A 24132-nucleotide genomic window follows, 5' to 3' on the forward strand; every position below is an offset into this window, starting at 1 on the left:
ACGACTCTATCCGGCTCTGTATGTGCAGTAATACTTTAATCCACAGCTGACCCTTTGGACTTGTCATACAATTTCATTTGAAACCGGCTGCTGTAAAGATATAAGTTAGAGGAGTCTGATGTTTCTGTCTGTGCTTTTTTTGTTTTTTGTTGTTGTTCTTTTTGTCTTGACCTTTGAAGCAGAAACATTCGATCCTAAAAAGTTCTTTGAAATGGTGGGGATGAAGGCCATGACGGCCGAAAACGTCAAGAAGGTCTTCCAGGTTCTGGATGTGGACGGTAGCGGATTCATAGAGGAGGAAGAGCTCAAGTGAGGGACTCCCACACACCCAGAAAAACACACAAACACAACACTACGATGACTCTCTGTAACACCATGTGCTTTCCTCAGGTTTGTACTGAAGGGCTTTTCCAAGGAAGGCAGAGATCTGACTGACGCCGAGACGAAAGCATTCCTCCAAGCAGCAGACAAAGATGGAGACGGCAAGATCGGCATTGACGGTGAGGGGAAAGCAAGAATAGCGCGTATAAGTTTAAATATTTAAACAAGAAGTAGAGAAGGGGAAGAACGTAGAGGGTGGGCTAAAGGTGGATTACTGTAGCTCTACACCTCCAGACTGGGTGAGAAATACGTCCTGGATTTCAGGTGCTATGTGTGGGATTTTTCAAAAAAGTTATACCAACATTTCTATGATCTCTGTTGCCTCCTGTTGCAAAGAGGATGTTGCTACTTCTATAGCAAAACAGCACCTAATTACAGTCAATATAGAGGAAGAGTTAAAACAACGCAATTAAAGCATAAAAGCTGGGATGAATTGTGATATAATCCAAACCTGAATCATTTGTATGTGGAGATGATCGTGTCTGAAAACAAATGTGCAAGTAATTTTTCTTTCATTTTACAAAAAGCACAATCTCTGAAATACATTTCTGACAATCACAAAATTACATTTCAGCTCTTCTGGTGTAATTCAGGTTTTAAGTTTTACACATTATTCTGTAGTTTTCATGTTGTCAGAAAACAAACTAAAGAAAACCAAAACCATCGATGCATCTCTTAATACTTACCCACTTTTCAGCTCCAAGGCCATTTTTTTGTCCTAAATATAAATCTTTAAAACCAGGTCACAAATATATAGTTTCATCTTTAACAAAAGGCCAAATAATAAACATTTCGACTTGTCAAAGCAGGAAAAGCACAGGTGGAGTTAATATCATAGACGACGGGTGCGTTCCCTTCAGGTGAGCCAGTTCACAGGCTCCCATGTTGTGCACGCTCAGTCACTGTCACGGCTCACTGGACACTTAATAAAAAGCAGCCATCATGAATGTCACTATTTACACCTGCGCTATTGCTGCCTCGACAAGTCAGAATATCTGCCGGTCTATAACGGAGCTCGATGGAATAAGATATATCAGGCTATGTTTACACAAATACTTGTTCGTAGGACCAATGAACTTATTGGATGTGTTGACAGGTGACGGAGTTTGTCTCATAATTCGTGCACTTTTTCATTTTTACTTTTCTTTTTCAGAGTTTGAGGCAATGGTGCATGAGTAGGGGATAGCTGACCACCCCCCTCCCCCTTCTTCTTCCTCCTCCTCCTCTTCGTCCCTGCATTCATATTTTGTAACTGCCACCTTCAAACTCCTCTCACCTCCCTCGGGACCCCAAGCATGGAGTCAGACCAGGCCTGCTCTCTACAAAACACGACCAGAAAGAGGCCGATAGGGAGCCGCCACGAGGAGAAACACACAGGCATAATAGGCACTAGTTTCATTTTTAAGTTTTCTTTTTTTATATATATTTAATCACTCACGCTGTATGGGTTTCAGAATCATTCTTAATGATTTCATGAGGATAGTTTGTGGTCTCAAAACAGGTGGTACTAGTGCTGTAGATGGTGTAGATGTTATGAAGACTTATTAAATCTTAATTTCCTTCCTCTGTGTATTTCAGGTTGTGCATTTTGTCTGATTGGTTTTACTTCTAGATGTTCACATACCAGTGCACTTTCCTCCCACTCCTCTTCCTCATCCACCTTCCCTCACCTCACCTCCTCTCCTCTATCCCCTCCTCCTCCTCCTCCTCACTCCCTGCCTCCAATCAGATGATGTAGTAAATAAAATGATATGTAAGAAGAGCTGTGAAGACAGAAAAGATCTGCGTAAGAAATGATAATAAAAAATGTTGAGTAATAACTGTCTCTTTACTTATTGTCACTCACAGCCGACACAAAACATTAAACTCAAAGAATAAAGCGCAAAACATGTCAATCACAGAACAGAGTAGAAGGTTACAAATTTATAATGACTAGGTGCTAAACTGCAGCCTAAGGTTAAATATGAGGGAAATCTATCGCTATCATGTGAGAGATAAAACATCCTGGATCCTGGATCAAATATAAAATGGCCCAAGTCAGATTTGAATGGATTACATTTTTGTTTAGCTCTGTCAAATAGGATCAGATCAGATGACCACAAAATTCAGATTTTTGATACATTTGCTTACAAAATGAGCAAGACATGACAGCTTAAGCAAAAAAAAAAAATTAAACATATGTTACTATCAGCTTAAAGAAATAGTTCAACATCTGGGAACTGTGGTTATTTTTTCTTTCACTTGCCTAGATTTAGATGCAAAAACTGATACTCATGTCTATGACCCAGAAGCCAGATAGCTTAGCTTAGTTTAACTAGCCTTGCTCTATCCAGAGGCAAGAAAAATAAAACAGGTGCTGGTAGGTGGATTGTTTCCAGTCTTTATGCTAAGCTAACCAGCTGCTGACGGACAGATTTGAGAGTAGTATTGATCTTCTTATCTAACTCAGACAAAAAGTGAATAAGCATAATTCCCAAAATGTGTAATTATTACTTTAATAAACTTAATTCTTTTAATTGAAACTTAAATATTGTACAGAGTTGATAAAACAACTATTTTAAAAGTTTATGATTTTGATATTTAATTATTAAGACGTACCATTATATTACTTTTGGTACAACACTGTACAAAAAACTCACTAAACCTTCCTCTGCCCTTCACATTTCAGAGATGTCATTACATTCTCCAGAAACAAAATTGTATATCCTGCCTCCACCACCTGATCCTGCAGCCTCGGTTACAAACCCCGCCTGCATGAGCGCTGATGGATCAGTGGATCCGAGGAGCAGATCTGTCATTGGTCGTCGTGGGGCGAAGCTTTACTGTGGCGAATGGGTTTGTGCCTCTGAAACGAGAGGATGACGGAAAATGTTACACAATACCTCATGCGCTCAACTGCTTTCTGTCAACACAAATAAAAAGCACATACACACAAATGGACACGCTCCAGTTTGGAAAACTAACACCAGACCCCAGCGAGAGAGTGGTAAATTTGACTGTGGCTAGTGAGCAGGCTGCAGAGGTCCTACATTTTTTTAAAACTACTATTTGACAGTGACTTATTGGTTTAAAAATGTGTGATTCGTCCATTCTTAAGGGGCGAAACTCACTACCATTTTTTTCCGGAAAATGTTGCTAGACTTAGAAAAAAACACCTAAATAAAATTTAACCAAAATAGTCAAATGAAATTCTTAACACACTTTTTTGATTTTGAGCTGTCATCGTTTCTGTACCAAAACATATTCTGTTTTTTCTTCATACTGAAACAGCATATAAATGGTTACTTAAAGTGCCCACTGAAACCCAGACAACTGCTACAAGCACATCTCCACTACTCTTCACATTCCTCATAAGTGATTCATGCACACTTGTATGGAATCCAGTCACTGTGTTGAATTAGGATCAATTCAGACAAAGGGTTTCTCTGGCACAGCACTGATTACCCAAAACATAATCCTTTATAAAATGAACTGGAACTGGAATTCATCACTGAATCATTCCACAGAATACAAACAGATGTTTTTTTCTTCTGTTAACTCATACACGCTGAAAATTACCTGGGAAACAAAGGGTTCTCCGGTGGCCCATGGGTTGATAATGCCTAAGAAAAGAGAGGATTGTCAGTGTGAGCCAAACCAATGAAAGTGAAGCAGGATTAACGGACCAGGGTTACTTTATATGAAGCAGAAAAAAATATTTGCAGAGTAAGTTCTTTTATTAAACCTCTGGTATCTGGACTTCAGACGCTGATTCGCCCTTCCTGTCAGGGAGGGGAGAGATTGGTCGAAAATCTTCAGAGCCCCTTCTGAGATTCTGACTCGACGGAGGAGGCGGCGGCGGGGGAGGTGGAGGCGGGTGTTCATTGTAGGTCTTAGTTTGAGCGAGCTTGATCTCTGTCACTGGTTCTGCCTTCTTCTCAGGAAGCGGAGAGGTCGGCCGGAAGTCTACAGAAGCTCTGCGGTTGGGCGTGGCCGGGGGCGGGATATCTCCGTAGTTCTTGCTCTCCAATTGGTCGGTGTGGGTGTCAGTGGGATCCAGCAGATTGTTCATACTGTGGCTTCTTAGTGAACCACCACTGAGGGTCAGAGGAGAAATTTTAGTGAGTCATAACAGTAAGTGACAGTGAAAGATAATTCTTTCCCACTTCTGGCCTGAGTGTATACCCAATTGCAAATCATTCCCGGCTGTCGATCATGACATCATACCCCCTTTTTTTAGAATTGAGACCAAACTTATCAGAAAACTGAACACTTGAACGTACATCAGCGTTATAAAATGACAGAAACCATCTTTGGGGAAAAATTTATTTGACATTTTGTAGTTGGCCCATGTCCCACCCGTCCCACCAGGGGTCACTGGTTCAGACCTGATGGTAATTCCTACCTTGTTGCTAAAGTGTTGGAGAAATCTTCAATAGGTGCCACATAAGCAGCAGGGAACCAGCCCTGACTGGGGGAGGTAAGACAGATACAGATGAGGCAACAGCGAGCAGCAAACAAAACAATTCTCACTCTACAATACTTTGTCCTTGCACCAGGAATATACAGTGTAGTTTTCACAATTTGAATTAATGTCCACGTGTGCGGTACAGTGTCTATGAACGTCTTTGTCAACCTTTACATCATTTCTCTGCTCTGGATTATCAAATTAGTATTTTATTTTGCTCTACTCTTTGTGCTTTTGTTAAATTCAAACCTTCACTAAACACAGTTTTCATTTTTTCCTCACCAAGTGGTCACGATGAACAGCTTTCACAATATGACACTTGAGTGGCTGATCAATAACAATCACTATCACGCTGACCTGCTGAGATTTCTCTTCACAAAACACTCGACCTATTCTCTACTTTGCGAGGCCGTCAACCTCGTGCTCTTACAAGGGAGTAATCCTCATCGTGACACAGTGTGTGTTCTCGTGATAAACAAATGACAGTATTGTGTCTATTCCCATTATAATTTCTTTCTTCTATATCTAAGAATGAGTTAGTTTATTCATCACTGTGAAGGTCGTTCCACTGTCACAGCTATGGAGATCGGATGCAATTTCTTCTGTTGTGAGAATTCAATGCCAATGTAAACACTGGTGAAAACCCATAAATCTGTGTTTCCTGCGCCTGCATACATACACATAACTCTGCTATTTCCGCTACCCACCGCAGGCTGCTGTCAGTGCGTCCGTACAGCCAGCCATTGCGTGGTTCCTGGACGAGTACGGTGACAGTCTCTCCCCTGTTGAAAGGTAGAAGTTTTGGGTTGGATGAGGAGGGGTGAGACACCAGGGCTCTCATGGCTCTCCCGCCTCCCAGACCCAGAGATTCCCCCACTGAGCTGGAGCGCGAGCGGCTGGGGAGGGGAGACGGTGCTGGAGGAGGAGAGAAGACGGAGAAGGAGCAGAAAGAGATGAATAGAATACAGAGAAATAAAGGGTCAGAGAGTTTCTTCTGCCTTATAATTAATATGGCAGTGAGAAAGAAATTCCCAGGTGCAGGAGGGCGAGAGACGTATACTAAAATGAATGAATATAATATCATAGCACAGGCAAGAGATTAATTTATTCATTCACTAAAGCAGAAATAACATTATTACCATAATTATTAACAGGACAATGTGCAGAACATTATCTAGTGGTTGTTTAATTGACCTAATGCTGTAGAGAAAAATACATCTTTTCTTCTTTGGGTTCAGCGGCTGTCAGATTATTACCATATTAATATACAGGAATTGTGATTAGTACAGTCTACCTCCCACCTCTAGAGGGCACTCTGCCCAGTGCCTGCTGCTCCCTCCTGGCCCAGGACATGTCCTCATCTCTGGCTACTGTCTGCAGCAGGGAGCTCACTGAACCTCGCAGCTGGTAGGACACAACGCACACAGGTAGATTAACTGCTGTGAAAAGCAAGTCACTGCAGCAGATAGATCATAAAGAAGTCGGTGCTGGTGCTGGATTTAGTTGAGGATCTGTACTGAGTCACTGTTGAGTCTACTGTTGGAAAAACTGCACACTATGTGCTATGATCAAAACAAACATGGACTTATCCATACTCACTTAATGTATGCAAAGCTTAGCTTACTTGACAGAAAAACTGTTGTAGCTGATTTATTTAATAACAGTGATCAACTAACCTATAACACCTACAGATGTTTCACAATAAAAACATTTCAACTGTAGTCAACAGGTCAAGCATTCTGTACCAGGAGACAGTAATAGGAAATCTGACATTAAAAAGACAAAGGTGATGTGACAATCATAAAACAGGGATGTCTCTTGCAAATTATAAACAAAGGCATGTCTCTAATAATATTCCTTTTCAATTAAAGACCTGTTCTCTCTTCTGGAGATAATTAAAAGGCCCTTGTTCCTATTTGACATTTTACTTTTCCCCCTCTTTGAGGATTGACAGCCATTTGAACATAGCAGGGTGTGTAGTTTTCCATAAATCATGTCACTGAAGCTCTCTAGAGACACTGGCGCAGTAAACCTGAGCCAAAACAGCTTCTTTACAGGCTGTCGGTGCATGGAATACTAATATACTGAAGTCTAATGTTCCCATCGGGTAGAAAATAATTGACTAAAGCAGGGAATGTGTTGGTACCTGTGCCTCTTGGTCCAAGGGGGTGGGAGTTCGAGGTCTGGACCCTCTGGTCTCGTTCACTTTCTCCTTCCATCCGTCTGCTTTTTGCTGAAGAGATGCACCAGTCTGGAAAACAGATGAGAAGTGAGCACCTCATTAAATCTCAACCTGATCAGGCAGAAACAAACTTAACAGGAGCGCTGCAGTAGATGAGACATGGCCCCTGGGACGCGTGTTTCAGATATTCATGCAATTAAGATGATATCACATGGGAGGAATAAAAACACTGAACAGCCCACTGTCTTGGCCATGATGGCTTAAATAAACCATGTAACTGTTGGTGAGATAGTGTGGCACTGTGTGTGTGTGTGTGTGTGTGTGTGTGTGTGTGTGTGCACCTTGTTTATTAGGAAGAGTAGTGACTGAGTGAGGCCACAGTGTTTCTCTGCCAAGAAGCGATACCTCCTCTCCTCCTCTTTGAGGATCTCCTGCTGGCTCTGCCTCAGGTACAGCATGTACTCACTGTTCTCCTAAAAACACACACATATACAATGGTACAGAACAGCTAGTGGACTGTGTGCGTGTATGTACATTATGAGTATTGAATTTATAGCTTTGTGTGTGTGTGTGTGTGTGCGTGCGTGCGTGTACCAATGAGTCTCTGTAGGCTCCTCGTCTGAGCTGTTTCTCCAAAGCCTCAGCCTGATTCCTCACCTCCAGCTCATACACTCTGCGACTACCCTGCAGCACAGGAAACAGTCTGATTGAAGAAACTCTGGTGTTAAAACGATTCGTTTCCCTCAGTTTTGCTCGAACTCGTACATGTGATCTTGACTGGTTTGCAAAGCTGCTCATAAAAGTATGAACAGCACAGTTACAGCCCTGTCCAGGATTGGCTTAAAACAAACTAAAGATCCATTTTTCTGTACAACCACTGAGCGTTCAGGAGTGGTCATTATAAAATTGCAAGACATGTGAATACAACATATACATTTACAGTGCTGTACACAGTGTGTGGCTCCTGTACGTTGAGCCAAACAGAAGAAAGGAGCCAAGCCATGATCCTCATTCACCCAGTAACTCCACTTTTAAAGAAAAGAAAATGAACTGATGAACATCTTACTGACTGACTGAATATTTTCTTTCTATTCAACCAACAATGGAAAAATTGTTGATGAATGTGGAGATTGAAGAATACACAAATACAGTAACTGTAACACTTTATTTACGCAGACCTTTCACCCAGTACGTATATTAGAGTATCTAACCATAAAATCTGGTCGTCAGAACAATAAGGAAAGTATAAACATATTTTTTCCCCTCTGTAAACTCACATCAATGTATTCCTCATCCAACTTTACATTCTTCTCCATGGCTTGCAGCACCTCTATCTGGAACCATCGGAACTGTAGCAGGAAGAAAAGCATTGTCTCTGTGATGTTGCCAAGTCATTATGTTCAAACTGTAGTTTACATTATCAGGTTGATTGTTTTCTTTTACTAAATCTATATGCACATTTCTGTTCGATTCACATCACAGCCACAGCCCAATCAAGCAAAAGGGTTCGAGTGGCACTATGAATTTTAAACAAGCAGGGACTGGACGCAGGACCTGGTCTCTCAAAAGTAAAGTGATTCTCTCAGGGGTCATACACGCATTTGAGTTTGATGGGATCAAAATACTAACAAGTGTAATTCCCAATATATCAGATTATTCTTTAAATAAATAAATTACATGGCTGTGCAATTTAGCACAATTAGCACAACAATGTCTACTATATGACATTGCTACATATTTGTGGTAAAAGTTGCGATTTGTTTTTTTTTAAAAACACCTATGCATTCATAATTATTCAAGTATGGCTCATTAAGCATGATTGGAAACCACTGAAAAGATTTTACACATTTACACTTTTTGTTAACCTTGTCAAAACATTAAAATTCTAAGATTTAGCATTTCCAGAACTGCTGGGTTCTGATTTGAATAACATAAGTATTGACTTAAGACGTGTGCTGACCACTCCCTCCATCTCTGCGGTGAGTCTCCTCTGTGTGTCTGATATCTGGATCAGGACGTCCCCTGTTTAAAACAAAAAGACAAAGGATTATGCTCCCTGAAGATGTCATCTTGTTTCATGTACAACTAATTTGCCATTTGAAGAAAGAATATGTTAAATCTTTTCATTCAAAATCTCTAGAATATAAAAGATCCAGTGACACCTTGACTTACCATCGATCTACGTCAATCACTCATTTTGTTTGAATTCATGTCCATTACAATAGAAAGGCACAATATTTGAGTGGGGATGTCAGTAATTTGATATGTGACTTTAACACAATTCAACACCACTCAAGTCATCTACAGATTCTTTTGATCTAACTAGCTGGACTGCTACGATAGTGGAAAGTTAGCCAAGCTCTTTATCTTATGGGTGCCTCCGGCCTTGTCTATTGTCATGGACTGTGGTTGAACTAATGAATTGAGTGCAGCTGAAAGACTGTCCCCATCTATAATTCAGGGGCCGTCACTCAATAGGGCCCCTGGTCACGCTGTGGCTCCCTGACCTTCTCAGTTAGCCAACCTAGCAGAACCACGTGTGTCATGCTGTGTGCTAGCACTAATGTATGAGCCCACACACCGTCAATGGGGACGCGTTAGCATATTGCTAATTACTAGTAACAATGCTATCGCACGTCCCCTGGGAGTGAAAGTGAGGCTAGTGGAAAATATACACTCATGCATGCACTCAGGACTGTGCACATACACACACACACACAAATACACACACTGTATGTCAACACACACTGACACATACACAGGAGAAGAGGAGAAACATCTGGGAAGGTTGTAATTTTACAGTTACTGAGTGTGTGTGGTATTTTACAATCTAAGATGCGTCAGAATGATTGAGCTTGACATTAACTTGATGGAGCACTTGGCTGTCCCTAGAGGGCAATTCTGTTTCTGTAATGAATGCAATACATTAGGGTGAAACTTGTAATGGAAAGACTAAGTTATCAATTACACATACAAATAGGCACACACTTACCAAGAGAGCGGGATGAAAGTGTGTGAAGAGCCTGGTCACCCATCTTAGCCACAGCGCTGAAATAGGCCTCACTGCAAACAGCTAAGGCTGCAGTACACAGAGATACACACAAATACGCTCATTAAACCACACGCTTCTCAAATACTCAGAAGCTTTGGAGTAACGTCACAGCCAGTTTAACTACTACTTAATTGGGTCAATCAATTCCGCTTTTATTCATTTCATTCACACAGGCCTCGCAGTGCTGACATGTGATATGTGATTTCAGTCTAGGAATAGCCCCATGCCAGTGGGTGTAGTTTTACCACACCGCCTTGTTGCCCCGTGACTGACGGCCCGTTCTTGCTTTATCAGGCAGAGAAGTGCATTAATGATACATGCTGCGCACCCAATTACCAACGTAACACACATGATAAAGATTGGAGAGACGTAGACAGGAAGGATTAGTGAGGTCAGACATGCAAATACAATAGGATTTACACAGAGGGTTCCGCTTTAAATGTTGGTGCCTGATGTTTTTCAAAAGAAAATCAGGTTTGAATTCTGCTTCAGTCGTGAAAAATAAACTTCAAACTTCATACAATGAGTGCGAACTTCATTTTGGCTCATTACTCCACATATCACTTTTCTGAATGACCCCAAAAAAGCCAACAGCCCATACAAGCCCAGTGACTTCTATCTTGTTCACAAACACTAAAACTTTATTGTTTTTTTAAGTGCAGCAAACGAGTAATGAACACTGTGGATTTATGATCTTCTTCTTAAGGTCCTCTTGTACCCTTGCACAGATCTGTGTCTCAGTGATCTGTGTAAAATCCTTTTCTATCATCTTTGACATCACTAACTTACATCAACTGAGAAAGAAAAATCTTGTTACAGTGCTTACAGTTTTATCCTCCTTCCTCTAATTAACATTTGACTGTGTATGACATACTTTACAAATGAAGGGTAGCTAGTGGTTTTTATTTCTGTCATGCCAAACATTTGGCCCATCCCCCATGGAACTACAGGATAGTGTTAATTATCAAACATAAAAAAGTATAACATGCATGTTCTGATAACACATATGCAGAACCAAAAGCAAGAAAGTGCCTCTTCCACTTGGCAAATGTCTGTGTCTGTCTCACAGAGACACACACACACTCATTCAGTCACCCACACATGTACCCACACCCAGTCACTTATAAAGCTCACTCACCTTGGAAAGCTTTGACATAGCTGTTTCCTAGAGCAACAAGCTTCTGGAGGCCTGGATTGAAGTGCTCCATCAGGTTCTACGATATCACACAGACAGACACACAAATACACATACATGCACACACACATACACATACACATACACACACACACACACATGCACAAAAACAGACCAACATGCCAAAAAGGAAAAATATTACTTCAGCTAACACTTAAGAAATATCCAGCTTGGCCACATTTAAATATACAATACAGCATAAAACAACAGTGAACAATGAGATGATGTAAACTCACCGAATAGACAGTTAAAGTTGATCTGTGCAGCTGGTCACTGCTGGCTCCTGACATAGTGACCAATTTTAAGGGAAATATGAACTTAAAACAAAAAAAAAGTCTTGAAAAACGAATGTCAGAGACAGAGCAAACTTCTGTTAAGTCTGTATTCCCATTCAAACGTCTGAAGAAGTTTCCTCAGGCGTTTCTTGTCCTGTATTTAGCAGCGTCTTAAGGCAGCGAGTCACCCTCAATGCAGGCCCACTGTTTCTGCTGTTGTTCCAAAGATCAATAACACCTGTCTGACAGAAAGATGGTGCTTTCCTCCCTCTCCCTTTTTCTGTCATTCGTCACTGCTCTTTTTTTACCCCTTGTCATCAGCAGTTTTCATGGAAAGAGCGAGCAAGTGAGTAAGGGGAAGAGAAAAGGGAGTAGGTGCCATCGATATGGCCGGGCCAGGTAAATTATTGATTAAGGAGGAGGACAGCCAGAAGCCCAACTAGCTGTGACGTATACTCACACCTAGGGGAGTACTTCAACCTCAACCTTTGGTGAAACAAATTGCTACCATAAAAAAGGTATATTAAGTGTCATATGCAGTTAGATACAAAGATATTACTCAAGAAACCTGCCCTTCAGTGCTTCAAACACTATGAGGAAATATGTCAAAGTCAATCACACGTAACAGGTTCATCTTTTTCATAAGACTCAAACTATATACAGCAAACCTCTCACGCACCAAGTACAGTGAAAATTATATAAGACTCACCTTCTCTGTCCATCAAATACACCATGATATTGAACCCACATGAAAGCTATGATCTCTAACTAGATGTCAGTCACAAAGAGGAGAGGGAAGTTGAAGACAGACAGGTCATAAAACAATCCACACCAATTAAAGAATGAGAAGGTGCGATTCAAAATTTAGAAGTTGCTTCTGATGTCTTCTGTTTTATTCTACAGTTGGTCCAACACAAAATAAAGAGCGATGAAACCATTTTTGTCTTCCTCATTTTCAATTTGCCTTTATCAAGCAGTTTGGGTTTGTGAGTTATCTCATTATTTTCTTCAGAAATTAGTTGTGATGTAATCACAACAACCTTTCATTTAATGCGAACAGTGTCATTAACAATCTTTTTAAACAGACAAGAGGTATTTCAAATATTACTACACACCTGAAAAACATGCACATTTTAACCTGTACCAGACCAATTTTGTGTTTATCACATTTCAATGGATCAACTTTTCAATGAAATGGAAAGAGTAATTACAAACACCTTTTTTGTATTTTTGTATGTCAAATTTCAAATACCTGAAAATGGTATGAGTCATATTTATTTCATATATAAGCCATAAAACCAATAACTTAATAGCTTTCCTCTTACAGGGGTTTGAATGAATTTGTGCTGTAGAACCCAACATTTCAAAGTCCAATACAGCCATTTGGGCTTTTTAAACATATCCTCCTCATGTTTTGTCTTATGTATACATCCTGCTTTATTGTAACAGAATATGTCCAGACACCATTTAAGTCCTTGTGACTTTAACTATGCTGCTGACCACATTTTGCATGCGCTACTGCACTCACGAACATAGATATAATATGAAGGTGTGAGGCTGTTCTATCCAGCAGAAGTGACCATGTCTTTCAAGTGGGCAGTGTCATCAAAGATGACCTCATTACCACCGCCATCCTTACTTTGTTGCTTTTGGCAACGACTTACAGTCTCCAGCACAGTTTGCAAACGCCGATCGAGAGCAGCGAGGTGGGGCTCCGAGAGCAGCGGAGCCACACTGTGAAGGGGATCGTGGGAGAGCGAGGCCCGCATGACATCACTGAGGCGATACTGAGGCAGAGACAGGAGACGCAGGCGAAGCCAAGTGGAGAGACGGATTCTGGAGAAAGATCAAAGTGAAAGAAAGAGGCGTTTAAGAGAGGGAAGGAAATGATGAAGATCATGGAGAAGACAGAGGGAAGACAAGGTTGTAATGGTGAATTTTGTGGGTATAGCATGATGGACACAGCAAAGATTTTATTTTGGAACTGAGAATTCTTTCTTATAAATTTTGAACCAAGCAATGGACCTCCTCTCCCGTACTACCCAGTGTTGCTTCTTTATGATGGCTTCATCTTACTCTATGTGATTGTTTTATGATCTGAGGTATCCTCAACTGCGCTAAAAGGAATACCATTTATTTTAAATGAATGCAACCAGACAGGAGGTGTACTGTTGCGTGCATAGGGACGGGAGACAGTGGTGTTTATAGTAAGAGTTCAGCACATTTCATCACATCCTTGTTTGTACCTGCAGCACTGTTCTAGAGGAACTAAGATAGACGGCTCATCTTTGGAGTGGCGCCCAAATCTGCAGCGAAAACAGACCCAGAGTCAGTTAAGTCAGAACTGCAGCGATCAATCCAAACATTAAACAAAACAAAAAAAAAAAAAACTAGAGCAAGTGTGTTAACAATACATGACACTGTTTGTGAGAACAATAGCAGAAATACTTACGCTCTCCCGTTGTCAAGGTGCAACAGAAAAGTATTGTTGCCAAACTTCTCGAACGTCTCATAGTGGTGCCTGTCCATGTTTCCTATGGGAAGAAAAGGAAGTATTCAGTTACTGTTGTCAACAACTCACAGTATCCTTTAATACATTCAACCAAATAATAACAACACATCAAAGCAACAAAAACTATTTGTTGTATTGTTTACCAGTTCTGCAAACTTGAAGCCTTCACATGTATCTTTGCAAGTCACCATTTACAAATAATACAATAGAATTAATGCCAAACGCTGAAACACTGCATGTTCCAGGCCAGAGGAAACTACCCTGGTGAAAGGCTTTTTAATTGTAAATTTAAAGTGGGGTATTTGGTGTATTTGTGTTCGTGTGGGTGCAAAAACATACATGTTCATGTCTCTTTTGAATCTGTACTGATGTCAGATTTCAAAAGCCTTTCAACAGATTAAATCATTTTGCTCAGACAAGAACTCCACTCCTTTGGGCTCTGAGATCAATCTGGATTAAACAAAATGCTACAAACTGCCTGTATGACATTGTGTAACAGTTTTAATGAAAAACCAAATTCAAAGCATCACAAAACATAATGTATAAACAGACATTACAAAGTTATTGCAAATTTATTTGAGGTTTCACATAAATTCATATGAGCACTTGTTCTAATGACATATTTACAATATTTCTCAGGTGTTACTGCATCAGTGCGTCTGAACATCAGTTAGCTGCATCACGCCTGATAAATCCATGTTGTTTCAGTCAGAGCATACTAACGAGCCTTACCCTTCTCAAACTACACAACACAGGATTTAGCCTGGCATGAAGGGGAACCTTAGTGATAATGTTAACATCTGCCAGTCCCCAGTCTCCTGTCTCCTGCTCGTCATCTAGATAGAGTGGGCAATGGTAGACTGGTAACTGAGAGGCAGTCGACTCAGAAGCATCCGAGATTTGAACATTACTGGTGTCCATTAGATATGAACTTTTACACGGGAAGGTATCTCTGGCAGTATTTGTGCTCCTGACTTGAGCCTCGACACAAACAAGGGGCAGTGAGCATGACTCCGCAGAGACTGTGTCCTGTAGGGCTCCTAGCTGTGTATCCCATGATGCTCCTCTAAGCTCCAGGCCACACAAATACACAGCACCCAGCGGAAGTGAGGCCGGGTATGTGCTATCACTCAGAACCTGTGGGGACAAGAAAACAGTAAGTGTCTATCCTGCAGGACGTTTAGATGGTTGGAGTAATAGTGGATTAACTATTTTCACCCACTAGGTTTCAAAACTGAAATTTTCATCATTTACCTGAAAATGCAGTTTTACATCACTGATATATTTGCGATTTACTTGAGCAGCCTCTCTCATCACTGCCACCAGAAATCCTCCGGCATTTCTGAAAGCAGATAGTCGGTATGCGCCAGGTGGATCTGAAGTGTTGCAGCGCCAGAGGTAAGTACTCAGCAACTCTGCTCTCTTCTCCAAGCGAAACAAGTCGGTGAGCTTGAGGATGGAAGCAAAGGTCGGCGTGCTGTATTGAACGGGCTGTTGAAGCTGTGAGAGGAGCGAGGACACCAAATCAATAAGATCGTCCCACTCAGCCTGGATGAAGTCACATAGTGAACTGTGAGAAACAGCTCCTGCATTTGTAACCCTGCTGTCATTCTTGTTTGTGAGGAAACTCTTCAGAGCCTGCAGTCTGTCTCTTGCATGACTGTATGCTGGCATTGTGGAGGGCTGGTTTAGCTGAGTGTAGACACTCCTCACTGTCCCTTGAGGAGTCTGAGAGGCCTGCAGTAGTAAGTTCAAATTGTGACTATTGATCTTGATTATCTCAGCTGCCACATCTGTACTAAATCCAAGCACAAGAGGGTCATTCATGTTCGGTGAATCCTGAAGACCCTGCTCCAAAACCTGCAGAAGTCCTGACAAATCTGTGAACATGAAACATAGCCACAATCAATACGTTGTACTAACAGAGAATAGCTGACAAACAGAAACATCCACTGTGGCTCTAATGCCCGTAGTCCTTACTAGTTGTAAAGAAAAAATCTTTGCATGATCGATATCCTCCAGTTAACACTCTCATCAGTTAGCTTGTAAGATAATTACTATACAAAATGTCCTATCAGAAAGCTGTCTGGTTACCGAATTGGCCAGGACTGCTGATGATATTTGAAAGGGAGTGTGGTCCACTGCCCCACAGAGGTGACACTCTGCTGAGGCAGGTCTTGGCAACGCTTTCCACCACCACCAAATCTGCAGAGTCCAGCACATGGCCTCCATGCACTAGATTGACTATGAATTAAAAGTACAACAAGGTTAACACATACAGTAACTGAACTAGAGAGACAGTGTTATCTGTTAATGCTGCCTCACCTGCTATATACTGCAAAGCTTTGGTCTTGTTATCGCAGAGACTGGCAATGCAATTGTGTGCATCCACCAGAGCCTGGAGGTCTTCCTGACTCCTTTGAAATAGAAACAGTCAACATGCATAAGCATAAACTCTTAATCCATCATGCAATGAGATAACACCTCTACTATATATCAACTACAGTGTACAGTATTTGGACCCATCTCCTCACCAGTTGTAGATTCTCCCCTGGCCGAGGTATTTATAGGTCTGTCTCTGCAGTAAGACAGAGTGGAAGATGGCACAGCGGAGGAAGAGCTCCCTGTTGTCTGCTGTCTCACCAGACAGTGATTGACATTGTATGAAGGACACCACTTGTTGCAAGGAGCAGCTCAGCTCCTCCTTCAGATCCCAGGGAGAGTCACAGACCAGAGGCAGGGCACACGTACGCACTGCCACTGTTAAATGATAAAAATAATAATAATCATTATCATTATAATCATTAATATAAACTGACAACACCAAGACAAACAGGAGTTACTGTTTTTACTTAAGCACATTTTTAAATGAATCAATGACTGTGAAATTGTATTAATAGAAAAACATACATACTTAAGGCTCTGATTGCAAACCAATGTCCTGGATATATTTTGTTTGTGGAAGGTAAAGGGTTAAATAAGGACTGATACTCTCTACTGAACATTATGTGTAGCTTAGTACCAGGTGTTGGTAGTGAAGAAGAAAACTGCAGCTATGGTGTCTGACCTTGAAAGGAAAACTTGGACAGAGCAGACATGGCAATAAAATAGATTTACCTGGTATGTGGTGTAATGCATATTCTTGAGTTATAAACCACAAGCGAAAGCATGGGTGAATCAGGCATCGCTCCTCTGTGCGGAGAAACAGAAATACTGGGTTGTAACTTGGGTTGTATCTATTTGTGAATTATAATGAATGATACAAATGCAATAGAAAACTGATTCTTGATTGATCACCTACCTTTGAAAGAGGAGATCAACTGATTGAGGCGAGCCACGACTTTATCATCCCATTGTTCCAACAAGTGACAGTTGTTAAAAACCAACCAGTGGCCATCATTAACTGCCTTGTCCAGTGCTGAGAGGATGACCTCTCTGTCACACAGAGTCCCAAAAGAAATTACTTTCACCTGAAGGAAAAATATTCATTAAGAAAACCTTCAAGCACTTCACTGATGTACATTGGTTACAGCTATTAACTCAAAACAAATAAAACGGAGTGTGTGCGTGTTTTACCCTCTTTGTTTCTGCTACACCGTCTGCCAGTTTATTTATTAAGTGAAGAGGCTGAATACTTGTAAAGGTGTCTCCTCTTGGACAGGGCAATGCAAGAATGATGGGTCCCTCATGTTTGACAAGGTATCGTGAGAGGGACTCTGGGTTCCCAGTGTGAGGGGCGTCAGACCCCACAGACTGTTGTGGCAGGCAGAGGAGGCAGGCAGCTATCACATCAGCTAGTCCCTCGAGGCAGTTGGGGAGCATGGTTTTCCAGAGGAGAGCCCGCTGTGGCAGGGACAGATGGGAGTGAGAGCGACAGGGAACAGGCCCTATCACAGTGGAGGAAGGGAAGTGGAGGTACTCCTGCCACTGTAACGGGGAAGTGGACAGTGAGGAAATCAGCCCTCTGAAGGCCAGGATCCTCTCCAAGCAGAGGATCTCTGGATGGATATGAGCGGGTATCCAGCTGGGCAGAGAAGTGATGGACTGTGAGGCAGTCTGAGAAGCAGGGCAGGGTTTACCTTTACAGACAGGATGTTCTATGTCTTGAAGGCCTCTGAGTAAAGCCAGCCTCTCACCCTCAGAGCAGAGCCTGTTGTGTTTGAGCAGAGCCACAGACACCAGCAGCTTCAGGACAGCAATGTGGTTCTTGAAGAGACAAGGCCTGTAATGGGCCAGCAGCTGAGCAACCATCTTGTTTGTAATCTCTGGTTCTATGCTCCCTGGCGCTTTCCCAGTGGAAAATGACACTAATGGTCTGCCCTCCGCAATGAAGGCCTCTTGCATAACTGTGAAGAAGCCATGTAGAGAAAAGTAGTAGGCGGGGGAAAGACGGGACACCTCCTGCAGAGCCTGATAGAGGGCAGCAGCCAGCCTCACTAACTGTCGGAGGGTAGCCACTACAGCCTCATGGTACTCCAACACCTCAGTCAGCTGCTGGATCTCCGTCTGCAGTTTCTTCATTGCTTCTTGACACACAGCCATGCAGGCATGAAAATCACAGTCCTGCAGCAGTACGGAGTTCGACTGCAGGATGTAGTCCATCAGAGCATCCTAAGACAAGATTGTGTAAAGTCAACTGATGGACAGGAGCTACAAACAACAGCAGATAATCACATTATTATCTATCAAGTCAGATTTTGCATAAAATAACTGGCCTCTGCTTTAGTTAGATTTAAAGGTTCAATGATCACACTCACAGTGGCAGCTTGATTAAAAAATCCATAAATCACTCTCATAAGCCCAGTCCATGAATAATGTACAGTATTCTTGCCACAACCGCCACCTCATGTTGGGATCCACATGGCCTACACATTCGAACTGCAGCCCAGGTAATGTAAATATTATGCACATGTAAAGCCAGACTACAGCTTGTGGGCGCATTATACATTAGTCTGTACAAGTCTGTGAAATGATTAACTCATAATCATTTCAGCCTGACAGTTACCAGCCAAATCAATAGGCAAACCACAGAGGGCATTTAGATAACACAGTATTTGCTTGATATGATGGTAAATGATGGACTGGTCACCTCTTCTGTCGCCAGCTTCTCCTGCAGCAACTGCTTGTCATTCTGGAGCCGTCGGTGTTGAATCAGCAGCTCTTTGCACTCAGATTGCAGCAGCTGTGTCAGCATCAGCTCCTGGATCTCTTCTGAGCTCAGAGAGAGGTCGACTACCTGAACCTGAGCCAAGATGGATGGATGGATCTCTGAGGAACAAGAGCAAGAATATATAGTACTTTTAGATTAGTTAAATCTCTGGTGTCCATTTCATTACTATTAGTGTAGTGTAAGAAGTGTGGAGCAGTATCCTGTCTTTACACAATGCCTGACATTATCCTCTGTGAAAAGTTATTACTTTATCTGTGTATCAATTACAACTTTAGGTAGTTATCTTAAAATCCCTGTACATGTACTGTTCTGGGATGATTAATGAATTTGAAAACATCTCAGAAAGACTAGCAGACTAACTGAAGGAATATTTGTTATTTGACCCACACGTTTTGGCGCTGAGCCTTCATCAGGGTGATTAACAGAGCATGTAAAAAACACTGCCTATATACAGTATACTCTACAAGTAGGATGAATCTTTGTCTAGCTCTCATTGGATAACTGATAAGTAGATGGCCAGAATCCAAAGGATAACACATGACCTCCAACACAGAAACATCCAAATAAAACTACACAACAAAATAAAATGCAACCAGGAAAAAGTATATCAGTCACAAAATACCATCAAAAAATTAGAGAATTTTAAAAACTTTGAAAACTACAAAACCCTTGTTAAATAACTGCAAAAACAACTGTAAAAACTCTCTACAGCCAAAATTTTCATTCATCCTCCCTGGACATATCCTTCACATCTTTTGCAGAAAAGTAAGACACCTTTAACAGAGTGTACTTTTGTTTATATTGATCTACAAATCATTCTTACCATTGCTAAGCATTCGGGCAGGCAGATGAGTGCTGAGGAAGAGGCGGAATTTGGGGTGGGTTGGCTGAACATGCTGCTTTAACCCGGGAAGGCAAATTCCAGCACGGGGGGCCAATCTGTCCAGAAACTGAGGACTGGGGTTTGCATGTTCAACATGAGTTACCAGGACTCTCAAACCTGCAAAACAAAGTTGGATTAAGTTAAAGGTGAAAAGAAAAACACACAGACACTGTAAATTGCACCAAATTGGGCATCAATTTAACTACAATTACTACAGACAATTTAAACGATTTTATTTTGTGTAAAATCCCCTAATTCACCTTTCTCAGCAGCCTGGTCCAACTTGTCCAGCAGCTCTGGGTCATCAGCACAAACCACCATCTCACACTCTGTCTCAAGATTGGCATGCTCACCTAGAGAGTAGACACTTATGATGTGCTGGTTTAAAGTTTTTGAATACAATTTACACGGGATGCAAATGGCCAAATCCCAGCACAGATAATTTGTTAACAGAAGGACCTACCTGTGATGAGCCAGCTCTGAGAGTTCATATCTTGATGTTGCTGGAAGTCTGCCAGTAGAGGCCAGCGCTGACCCAAGGCACTTCTGTAGCCCCACAACAGCAGCTCAACCACCAGTCTGGCAGATACAGTGTCCTGGAGCTGCCACGCATTCAAACCTAATGCCCGACCCAGAAGCAGCTGCAGCCTTTCAAACATAGGGATGGGAAAACCGAGAGGGGGGCAAGGAGGTGCAGGGTCTGACTGTGTAAACAGGGAGGTCCTAGGGTCCTCTGGGTTTATGTTGATGCTTCCTGTCTGACATAGCTGTCTCCACTTGCTCAGCAGTTCTGTCCGGATATCAGGTGCAAATGGCCCTAAGTAAGCAATGATTGCAGCCAGGATGAGGGCATCTCCTGGTAAGTTTTGGTTATTTATCTCTGCCTCCTGAAGGGAAGAAAAATGTATAATCTTAAGAAATATATCTATGTATATATATATATATATATATATATATATATATATATATATATAAAAATAACACCAATGTAATTAATTAGGCAGAATGTTTAAGTGTACAGTATATTTGTAAATTCTGTTACCTGAGCAGCCGCCCTCCAGTCTCTGACATGTGCCTCTAACTGCTCAGCAGCTGTAGTAGCTTCTCTTTCCATGCTCTCAGCTTCGTGCAGCTCCAGAAGCTGCTTCTCTAGGTCTTTCTGCACAAACCGAAGCTGAAGCTTAACATCCTCGAGACGAAGGTGTGCTTCCTCCTTGTGCTGATCGGCAAAGTACAGTTGACCTCGTGTCTGTTCGGCTTGGACCTCCAATTTCTGCTTGACCAACAGCTGGTGTTGCACACAGCAGTATTCATACACAGCCTGAACCCATCGACACAGGGACTCGCAGGCCTTGCTCACCTCTCGCACAGACTCTGGCACAAACTGGGGACTGTGAACTATCTGGCCGAGACGCTGCAGCTGTTCATTTGTTAGGCTGTACTGGTCAAAAAATTCCAGCTCCTGGTGAAGGGAAATATATTTGCAAAAGAGCAACCCAAAACAACCACTTAATTCCCAACGATTTCAATAGTACAATGCCAAAGCAACTGCTTATACTGCATTAACTGGAATGATGACTCAACTCAGTAGCTTGTACTTGCATTATGTTTAATGCGTTGACAGTTGTAACATCTGAGGCGTCAAATAAGTTTTTTCTAAAAATGAATAAATAAGAATAAATAAATAAGAATTTATTATAAAAAATTAATTTTCCCACACACCTGGAAAAAGTTGGATTGTCCAAGAAGCTGTTTAGCACTCTCCCAGCCTGGTGGACGATTAAACAGCAAACAAATAGCATCCATGACTTTCACCACTCCATCAGGTGGATCTCTGTAGTGGCGCACCTCCTCCAGGTCAGATGGATTCAGACACTTCAGAATTTTGAGGCCTGAGAGGAACACAGGCCTTACCTGGAATAAAAAAGATTTAAAACATTAAATTCATATTCCATGACACCTCTATTAAATGTTGCTTATTGTTCTAAGGGATCTGAACACCAAATATCTGAACAGCCTCAGATGATACGATGAAAAAGCAAATTAGGTGATTTTTAAAATGTGATCTATATATGTAAATGTTATGTATTTATATGACTTTGGATGCAGATATCAATAAAACAGTCAAATCTGTTTACCTGTCTCTGAGCATGATTAATCTGCTCTTCCAGGTGATACAGCTTGTTCTCCTGTACCACACATTTCTCCTGAGCTTCTTCAAGCAGGCTTTTCCGATCATCTACAGTTCTGAGGAACGCTTTCTCACGCTGCAGGACAAAGAGGAAAGGAACATAGCATTGCTGAAGATATTTAAATTTGTATTTCTCACAAAAAATATAGTGTTAAGAGGTGTTTTATATATATATGTTATTATTATGTGCAATATTAATTGAAGTTCATGTGCAGGGTTACTTTGAAATAATGTCTTCCTTAAAAATGAGAAGCAAGAAAAAAGTAAATAAATGTTACTGAGTTTTTCATTTTGAAATGAATAAACAACAGTCCCTGCTGTGTTATATGTTCTTCAGCATACAAAAGCCTCTAAAGTTTACTGAATATATTGCTACCAGGTTGTCTGAATCATTTCGACTGCAATGACGAATAACCTTGTGGTATAGAAATTGTGGCAGTCAATACTCCTGGAACCTTACACAGAATATTGATTCCACTTGGAATTGCATATGCTGAATTGCTCAACAATACCTGCTGTGTCTCAGCCACCTTCTCTTCCAATCTTTTTAAGTGCTGTTTGTACTGCAGAGCTGTGTTGTTCAAGACATCCAAATGAGACAGAACAGAGGCAATTCTGAAAAAATAAAATTGTATTGTATTGTAGTTATTGTTGCAGCTGTGTCAGATACTGTTAAGGATGTAATTTGCAGTGCAACTGTGAACTGCGTGATAATTTACACTGTATCTGATATTTTCTGTAGTTATTCACAGGTACAGTGTACGATTACTATATCAGATAAAGCTAAATCACAGTATTATATCACAGATGTCCTGATAAGCAAAACAACATATTAAATACTGGAGATACATTGAGAAAAATAGGGACAAATTCTACTCTACTAAAGAGTGTAAGACTAGTTACCTGTTGGCCTGGCCCTGCAGTTGTTTGTGCAGGTGGTTGGAGAGGTAACCAAAGTGGGCAATGAACTCCATATAAGTCTGAGGGCTGAAAGGCTGGGCTCTTAGAAGGACAGAAGCATATTGACATGCACATTGATGGATTCCTGCCATGGCCACATACAGGCTGGCCTCTGAGCCTTCTCTCTTCACTGAATCAAAAGGAAAAATACGTCTTGGTACATTCCTGAAATAACACTGCCAGTAGAAAGTGGTAAAAATGAAATGAGCATAGGCAAATTTTTGTGGTCTTACTCACTTTTGTAGGGACTGGTTTTGAGACATTGAGCTGCAACTTCCGTTAAAGACTGGCGGGACCACAGCTGGTACATCTCGACGCAGCAGCTCAGGCTCAGGGCCTTCGTCATTTGTCCCTGGATCATAAAAGGTAAAACATCATCCATTTAAGCCTGCTCCTTAAACAAAATCAGAATTGTAATGGTGCAACCTGCACTTGCAACACTGTGTATACTCAAAAACAAGGACTACAATCAAAAATATGGGGCTCACTGAGTCAGCTATGATGTGACAGTTTGGGTTGAGAGGGTCCTGCACCCATGTCAAAGTTTGTTGCTTTAAGTGATCCCATGGCTGATTTCTCCATCTTATTGCTTGCTGGCTTAGTTTTAAAATTAACTTTTAATCACCTGATCAAATCTTGCTTGAAAATATTTCTTAAAAAATAGGTGCATATTTGTTTTTTGTTTTGTTCGTTCGTTTTTATGAATGTGGTTTAAAAAAGTATAGTTTGTTTTGTTCAGGAATACAAGCACAAAGCTTCAGTGAAACGCACAGTAATTCAAAGAAAACACTTGCATTTCCATTATGGGTTCCATCGTTGGAAGGTATCCCACTGGTGTCTGACATGGTCCAGGGCATCAGAAGGAACACATGGACATTTCTGTG

General features: G+C 41.4%; 3 protein-coding genes across 3 annotated transcripts in view; 1 reads left to right on the plus strand and 2 right to left on the minus strand.

Moving 5' to 3' along the window:
• LOC111216572 (parvalbumin-7-like) overlaps nt 1-2191 on the plus strand; it is a 33612-nt gene extending 31421 nt beyond the window's left edge. Inside the window, exons 3-5 of the mRNA XM_022738121.1 lie at nt 180-309; nt 391-500; nt 1535-2191. Of these exons, the coding sequence (XP_022593842.1) occupies nt 180-309; nt 391-500; nt 1535-1560 (266 nt within the window). The 3' untranslated portion in view covers nt 1561-2191. The remainder of the gene's footprint in view (nt 1-179; nt 310-390; nt 501-1534) is intronic.
• A 959-nt stretch (nt 2192-3150) lies between these two features.
• LOC111216732 (brain-specific angiogenesis inhibitor 1-associated protein 2-like protein 2) lies at nt 3151-11547 on the minus strand. The gene is made up of 14 exons (XM_022738355.1): nt 11494-11547; nt 11201-11276; nt 10003-10089; nt 8971-9032; nt 8288-8359; nt 7605-7694; nt 7352-7483; nt 6975-7079; nt 6130-6232; nt 5536-5743; nt 4766-4831; nt 4106-4457; nt 3940-3983; nt 3151-3226 (listed from the first exon to the last, which is right to left on the minus strand). The coding sequence occupies exons 1-14, from the start codon at nt 11545-11547 to the stop codon at nt 3151-3153; spliced, it is 1527 nt and encodes a 508-aa protein (XP_022594076.1).
• A 1547-nt stretch (nt 11548-13094) lies between these two features.
• The window catches only part of LOC111216630 (extracellular serine/threonine protein kinase FAM20C-like), a 32469-nt gene continuing 21431 nt past the window's right edge, over nt 13095-24132 (minus strand). Inside the window, exons 8-10 of the mRNA XM_022738218.1 lie at nt 13985-14066; nt 13779-13838; nt 13095-13368 (exon numbers count right to left, since the gene is read on the minus strand). Of these exons, the coding sequence (XP_022593939.1) occupies nt 13095-13368; nt 13779-13838; nt 13985-14066 (416 nt within the window). The remainder of the gene's footprint in view (nt 13369-13778; nt 13839-13984; nt 14067-24132) is intronic.

Source organism: Seriola dumerili, unplaced genomic scaffold, assembly GCF_002260705.1.
Source record: "Seriola dumerili isolate Sdu_G_001 unplaced genomic scaffold, Sdu_1.0 BDQW01000035.1, whole genome shotgun sequence".
Lineage (NCBI taxonomy): Eukaryota > Metazoa > Chordata > Actinopteri > Carangiformes > Carangidae > Seriola > Seriola dumerili.